General features: G+C 49.0%; 1 protein-coding gene across 1 annotated transcript in view; it reads right to left on the bottom strand.

Moving 5' to 3' along the window:
• The window catches only part of PDIA3 (protein disulfide isomerase family A member 3), an 8,225-nt gene continuing 719 nt past the window's right edge, over positions 1 to 7,506 (bottom strand). The window contains exons 2-13 of the mRNA XM_008638102.1: positions 7,427 to 7,506; positions 6,613 to 6,730; positions 6,109 to 6,216; positions 5,106 to 5,235; positions 4,526 to 4,642; positions 3,967 to 4,092; positions 3,367 to 3,549; positions 2,700 to 2,808; positions 1,772 to 1,900; positions 1,271 to 1,350; positions 710 to 767; positions 1 to 406 (exon numbers count right to left, since the gene is read on the bottom strand). Of these exons, the coding sequence (XP_008636324.1) occupies positions 287 to 406; positions 710 to 767; positions 1,271 to 1,350; positions 1,772 to 1,900; positions 2,700 to 2,808; positions 3,367 to 3,549; positions 3,967 to 4,092; positions 4,526 to 4,642; positions 5,106 to 5,235; positions 6,109 to 6,216; positions 6,613 to 6,730; positions 7,427 to 7,506 (1,358 nt within the window). The 3' untranslated portion in view covers positions 1 to 286. The remainder of the gene's footprint in view (positions 407 to 709; positions 768 to 1,270; positions 1,351 to 1,771; positions 1,901 to 2,699; positions 2,809 to 3,366; positions 3,550 to 3,966; positions 4,093 to 4,525; positions 4,643 to 5,105; positions 5,236 to 6,108; positions 6,217 to 6,612; positions 6,731 to 7,426) is intronic.

Below are 7,506 nucleotides of genomic sequence, written 5' to 3'. Positions count from 1 at the left end.
TTGCTCTTAAGGGGGTCATTTTATTGTTTCACTTCTCCAAATGTACAAAAAAAATTAGAAAATAACTGTACCCCCACCCCCTCCCAAACCACAAAACAAACCAGCCTGGGGAGCCCCACAACAGTGCAGCTAAGAGACGGCAGGAAATTAAACATTACTAGATACAGCAGCTGGGGCCCCTCGGCCCACATGGCCACTGGCTCTCCACAGCCCAGAACTGGCCCCAGTCTGACCAGTGCTTCCCCAATTCACAGAGCTCATCCTGACAAGGTGGCAAGTAGGTACTTTACAAATCCTCCTTCACCTTCTTCTTGGATTTCTTGGATTTCTCTTCCTCCTGCAGCACGGGAGTGTTGGTTGCCTCCCGCTTCAGGTAGCTGATGAAGTCACTCACTTCTCTGCCCCCCTGCAGAAAGCAAACAACAGTCAGGTAGGACCTCTACCTGCCATGGGCTTCCCCTCTCCTCAGGGGGATTCAGGTGCCAAGGCAGGAGACCCAGGTGACTGCAAGCAGACTTCTCCCCAGGACCTACAGCACAAAGTACAACACTCCCAGCAGGAGCATTCATCACCATCAGGTACCATCAGGTTTGTTCCCAGGGTAACAGGACACGGTGCCACCCCCAACTCTAAAGAGGCCTGAGTATGATTTGAACATCTGAGTGCTCTTCACTTCTTTACAAAGCATCAAGAACAGCAAAACACTCACCTCATATTTCTTTGGACTCTGCTTCTTGCCAGCTGGAGCAAAATAGATGGTGGGGAAACTGGAGAGAGAAAAGAAACACATGAGCTCCTGACATGCTCTGATTTCTGTAAGACCAGCCCCAGCTGAAGGGACTCACATCCCACACTGCCCTGGTTTAACATGGCAGTGCTTCAGTGGCTCTGAGGCACCAGGTATGGCCTCCAAGAGCTGGGCCACACCCGCAGATCTGGCTGAGCTCACAGGTTCAAGTTTGCTAGCTGAACTGCTTTTGGAACAGCAAGCCTGGATTTGTTTTCACATTCCCAGGAACAGAATCACAGAAGATTCCAAAGCAGCAGGACAGACCTCCAGGCAGAGCCAGGACACCAGAATCCTGGAGAAGCCAGGCAGATCAGTGTATTTTGTTTTCACTCTTGATTTTTCCACATCTAGCCATTGCCCAGCAGTCACCTAGCTACTGCCTGGCAACCCCCACACCCTTCCCCGTGAGGCTCTTTCAGCTCTTCAGTGCTGTGGCCGAGGTCAGAGACAGACATGTGGTAACACAGCAGTCAGACCTACCCTCGGACTTCATAGGGAGAAGGCACATCATTGGCTGTAGCGTCCATTTTGGCAATGATGATATTGGGATCTTTGCTGAGCTGTGGGTAGAAAGAACCCATCAGTAACCAATTCCAAAATCCAGGAACCCAGCAGTCAGCACAATCTGGGACAGTGGTGTCAGAGGACAGTGCACAGGGAATGCCATTTCACCAACCCTCACTAGATGGGAGACTATCATCATGCAGAGGGAAAAGACCCAAAAAGAAACTTGGGCGGTTGAGGCCAGCCACTGAATCAGGGAATAATCCTGTGCCCTAGCCAAGAACACAGACCAAATATACCAGTGTGGTTGCTACCACAGATCCTGCTGTGAGATATTTGCCCCCCACAGAGAGACCAAAACTTGCAGTCCTCAGGAAGGCACAGCTATGCCCCATTTTCACAGAGGCTAAAAACAACCTGCTGGATCATTTACTGCTGCAAAATTCTAGTTCACATTTGCAAGAGTCTCAGACTTACCTTCTCCCCCAGTTCTTTGTATTTGGGCTCCAGATTCTTGCAGTGGCCGCACCATGGTGCATAGAACTCTATCAGGACATCTTTGTCTTGTGCATTAACAATTTCATCAAAGTTCTCAGCCACCACCACCTGTAAGGTTTGATCCAACCAGTTAGTTCCTTCCAAGTCAGAGATGAGGCTGTGATATGACATGCTCCACACACTCCACCCAAACCTGGTTCTCCCACACCTGCACAGCGAGCAGCACAACAACCAAACATAGCACTCCTCATCTTCACCATGCAGGTAAAAACCTGCCATAAGTTACCAGCACTACCTCTGAGTGAGGTCTGCATATGGTCTCCTTGCAGGAAGATAAAAGCCATTTCTTTTTAATCCCAGCAAGCAATCAGCCTAGCAGGACTGGCTGAGACCATCCCCATCCCTCCAAAAACATCTGTGAATCCTGTGACTCACACTCCTGTATAAGGCACTCATCAAAAAGCCAGGCCAGGGAATGTTCTTACTCAGGGCAGAATTGCCTGGGAGGATGAAAGGCAGGAATTATACCAGATCCCAATGATAAGATGAACATGGAGTCACAACCAGTAAAATAGTGCAGTCACAACCAATAGGAAGACCATGCCATGAGGGAGCACAAGCCAAGAGGGCAGGCCTTTGCGTAATCCCCGGAAATCTGGATGCTGCTGCATTCATGAAGCATGTAACTGTTGTGGCCAAGCAGCAGCTACTATGCTGAGAGAAAAAAACAGAACCCAAGCTGCATGTCTCCCTTGCCTCAGAAAGCTGCAGTGGAACAAGGGAGTGAGTAATTCCTCTATCACCACAGAGGCCTCTTGAGTTGCCACCGTGCCACACTACCAGCACTTCACATAGGCACAGGAAGCTGCTGCTGAGCAGTGTCTCTGCAGCCATAAGCACCACTCACCTTTACGGGGCCATCGTTGCTTTCAGGGACAGGCTCTGATTTCAGGTACTTTTTCAAGTTTCCATCAAAGTAATCTTGCAGGAATCTCTCCAGAGCCTTTCCGTCACGGCTAAAAGAAAAGTGATGTTACAGCCATCATCACACACACAGCATGAGAGGGGGAAACTTTCAAGGCTTATTTAAGCTCCTTCCACCCACACAACAGATGCCACCTGTATCTCTGACAGCGCCAGTCTGGGGCTGGCTTAGTAGACCCCAGAACAAGTGCAAGGATGTCCTTAAGGGCTCTGACAGGAGGCTGGATGCACATCCCATTCAAGGTTTTAGGCCTTCCAGCATCCTTCAGGTTTTTTTCAAAATGAAAGGTACAACTATTCCTTCTGCCCTTTATTGCACCCTAATTCCTAACCAGACATTTCAGTATCTTGAATTAAATTCTCTCCCTTTGTGTAACAGGAGGGGCTGCAAGCTTTCTGGAGAGCAGGAAAACACATGAGCAGGAGCCATTTTGACCCAGCACTTATATCTTCCAGCTGGAACATTGAGCTTTCCTGTTTCCTCCAAGCTAACAAAGCTTGGAGGAAAGCTTCGTTAAATCATCTGGTCAGAGACCTCTAGACCAAAGTCCATCAAGTGACACCCACTACCACCAAGTTCAAGAACTCACGAGAACTCTTCTTGCATGACATATTTATCTCCTTTGGCAGTTCTGATGGCAACGACAGGGGCCTCGCCCACGCTGCTGTCCAGACCAAACTCAGAAAGCTCATGGCCAAAGGTTTTCCGACTAGCAACAGCATAAGACAGCTTGTGGCCAGCATCCAAGAACTTCTTTGCAATCATCATAACTCTGAGGGGAAAAAATAACAAACAAAACCACAAAGCATTATTTCTTGGAACATTTTCTTCCACATGATGTGACACCCTTCAGGATGACGTGCACATCGGGCTAGGAATTCAGCGGCACAAAGTGCTCTTCAGAGCCAAGTCCTGTAGAAATGGTGCTGAGAAGCAGACCAGTAAGCTTGTGGTGACTGAGGCAAGTGTTGCGTGTTTCCATCCTCCACCTGCGTGACCCCAGGGCCTCAGGCACGAAGGGCAGAATTGCACACCACAGCAGTGAGGCAGTTTGTGGGTAAGGTCGAAGTCCCTAAGGACCAGGGATGCAAGAGCAATCATGCAGGGTTTCAGAGGACTGTCACCCAAGCTATGGAACTGCAGCAAGGCAGGAACAGTCCGAGGCTGATTTACCCCCCACCACTCCCACCTGTTGCGCCAGTAGTTGGATCCCTTTGCATTCTTCTCATAGTCAACGTCGTAGTATGCCACCAGCAGGTCCTTGCCCTGGATCAAGTCTTTGTTGTCTTCAGTCATGTGTGGGCAGATACCAAAGCTGTCAACGAGAGAGGTTATTAGCAGAGTCCATGACCCCAGAACAGGCTTGACACAGCACACTTGCTTCCCACCCGGGAGTGTTAAATGCCGTGACTGATCAGGCCTCAAGAAGAAACACTTTGCTCATTCCTGTACCAGGTTATTCTGAGTCAAATCTCCATCTCCAGCCACATCAGTGGCTAGAGCTGACCCAAGTAAGGCCAAAGTTAGCACAGTTCTCACAGATTCCGTTTTTAAACAGAATCGTGGTTAGAATCTGGAGAGTGCATGCCAACAGCCAGGCCAGGATTTCAAGAAGGTGTCCCCAAAGTGAAGCAGTGCCAAGACACGCAGCAGGGAGTGGCAGCAATGCCAGCTGGGAAAACAAGCTCTGACAGGGACAAAGCCAACTGGAGCCAGTCTGTCACATTTGCGGGTGAAGAATCACTCACATGTTCTCTTGGATGAATTTCTTAATCTTTCCACTGGTGATTTTGTCTTCTGGATACTTGATAGAGCTCTCCTCAAACTTGTTGGTCAGCCGTGGAGGACGGAATAAGACAATACCTCTGCAGGGAAGCAGGTGTTGTGAATTAGTCCAAAATGTCCCTGGGAGTCCAAGGGATGAGGCAAGAACCCAATCTCCAGTGACAATCCCCGCTCATCGTTCATGGCTCAAACAACACTGTCTAGCTTCTTCTTGGTGCCACTAGTGCATTAGGTGTACCTGTCAGAGCCTTCTCCATGATTCAGACACAGGCCACAATGAGAAACAAAACTCCCACCATAACAAGGAATATGGAAGTAAAAGGTCTCTGTTGAGATACTTTCCACCCAGAGGCAGACACGAATGCTTCAGAGCCTCTACCCATTTACACTTTTCTATCTCAATTCAAAAGAAACACCACTGTCAGCTGGGGAAGAAACCAGACCTTAAGCTATGTTTAGAAAGTGAAACCAGTTAACAACTGGCATCCATGAATTTGTTCCAAATGCCTCAATAACAAGGAATCTTTGTATTAAGTAACTTACTCTCCATCTTCCCTGTACTTCTGCACCAGCTGCTCCTCGGTGGTGTGCGCAAAGCGGTAGTTATCCCTGAGGCTGTTGGCTGCTTTCATGAACTCCGAGTAAGCATCCCCAGATGCATCACCAAAGAAGCCTGCAGCAGAAAGGGAGACTGTGACCTCAAACCAACCCAGCTGCGGACCCTCTGCAGCTCTCAGCATTTTTCTCTACAATGCACTGGGATCAGTCCTGAATCCAGTCCTTCAATGCATGTTGAGGCCTTTACCTTCGACAGCTTCTCTCCCATGTTTTGGAATCTCCTTGCACCCCCTCCTTTCCAGCAGCAGGATGGTACTCAGGAGAAGCCCAACTTGGGCATTTAGCCAAGGACAATTGTCCCCTGAACACCCAGACATCCACTGGTGACTGTATAACAACAGCCACTGGCACTTAATAACAGTAAGTTTAGGAATGCTGATTAATGCTCATGTGGTTATACCTACAAGATGGCACCTGAGCTGCACCATCTGCTGTAGCCACATGTAACCACAGACACATCACCCGATGCCAACAGTCCTCTGATGACACCAGACCAACAAATGCACCTTCCAACACCCAAAGCTACCTGTTGTCAGCCAGCGAAGAAAGCAACAACTTTTGGAAAATATATACTATGGTACCAGGGGAGCCAACAAAGCCAGATGGCCAGGAAAAAAATAAAAAAGTTTGGAAGGAATACCCAGAGGTCCTCAAGTCCAATCTCCCACTAGAAGTACAACCAGCCCCAGCCAGACTAGGTTGCTGAAAGCTTTGTCCAACTAAGTTGTGAAAATCTTTCAGGTTGGATGTTTTTAAATCCCTCTGGATACATGTTCTAGGGCTTTATTGTTCTCATTACCAGCAGTGCTTTTGTTCATGTCCATCTGGAATTTCTTTTGCTACAGCCTGTGGTACTGCCTCTGATCTTTCCACACAAGCTCCCAGAGCCCAGCGCCCACTCATTTCACGATGCACTACCTCTACTCACCCACGACAGAAGCATCTTTATCGCCAATGAACTTCTCAAACTCAGCCACAGAACTGAGAGCCACCGAAGCAGGTCCCGCCTGTTTCTTGAGATGGCTGACAATCCCATCTTGAAAGATTAGCAAAATAATTAAAGGGATCAATACCAAGTTCCACAACACATTTTTCAAGCTTCCTAAACCAAAAATTGTTTCTGCAGAATCCATACACATCTCCCATACAAGACATATGTGAACTGAAGGACTGCTCCCATCAGCTTCACAGAGGAACTTTCTAGCATCCTGGGAGCTAGGAGCTAACGTGGAAACCTTCACCTTTAAAGGAGAGCTTTAAGGGAAAATAAACATCCCAGGCTTTGCCAGCACAGAGTTCTGGAAACGGTAAGGGGTTGGGGGATGTATGGGTAGGTGGGAACCTTCTCTGCATCCCTGGACACTAAGCTGTTACATGTGGGCCTGCCTCCTGCAGCAGCTCAGCAAGCCAGACGCTGCCAACCAGCTCTTACCTGCTGTTCTGGGCCCATCATAGGTCCCTGCCTCTTCTCCATCTCGAAAAATCTTTAATGTGGGATATCCACTGACTCCATACTTGTTACAGGTGTTGGAGTTTGCTGTACAGTCAACCTAAAGGAAAAGAAATCTTGCTACTCAGCCTGAGATCAGCCCTAACACACCCAACCCAGCCAAGGGACTAGAGGGATCTGTCACACACTGCCTGCTGCTGGACAGCCCAGACTGGGAAAGAGGTAGCACAGGTATAGTGAGAGGCCCAGAAAAATATTTGAGAAAATACTGGAAAGACTAAATAGTTTCAAGTTTCACCAAACTACACATCAAAAAAATACTAGAAAGGATAGCTTCTTGCAATCAATGACAAGGAATTTCTCAGCACCTCATCAATCCTGAAGTTCATATAACACCTGAAGAAAACAGGCTGACCTGACCAGGACGGCATGGTGCCAAGACTCCATGACACTTCCCATAACGGAAGAGAGAGATTCTGATTTGAGAAAACCCTACAAGTTTTGTGGCAGAAAGACTGTAGCTTCCTCTGGTCAGCAAGCCTCAATGGGTATGTGAAGCACGGTGCTCACTCTCAGCCTCATCACACAGCTCAGAGCAATCCTATTTCCCCGGCTGGGGCGAGCGCTCACACACCCTCTGCACACCAGCTGCGCGGCTGCAGCCCTGCAAGGATCGGCTTCCAGATTATTTTAGGGCTCCAAGGCATCAAAGAAACGACGCCCGTCGGATCTGCGGAGCAGAAGTCCGGTCGCTGGCCGCCTCCGGGTCGGCCCCAACGCGGGAGCCTGTGCTCACCTTCACGAGAGGCACGATTCCCTTCAGCCGGGTCGCGGCCGACTCGTATTCCGGCGCCAACCGCTTGCAGTGCCCGCACC

This window comes from Corvus brachyrhynchos, unplaced genomic scaffold (genome assembly GCF_000691975.1).
Source record: "Corvus brachyrhynchos isolate BGI_N302 unplaced genomic scaffold, ASM69197v1 scaffold200, whole genome shotgun sequence".
Classification (NCBI taxonomy): domain Eukaryota; kingdom Metazoa; phylum Chordata; class Aves; order Passeriformes; family Corvidae; genus Corvus; species Corvus brachyrhynchos.
Note: the sequence above shows the minus strand (reverse complement) of the source record. Positions and strands in the feature narration are given on the sequence as shown.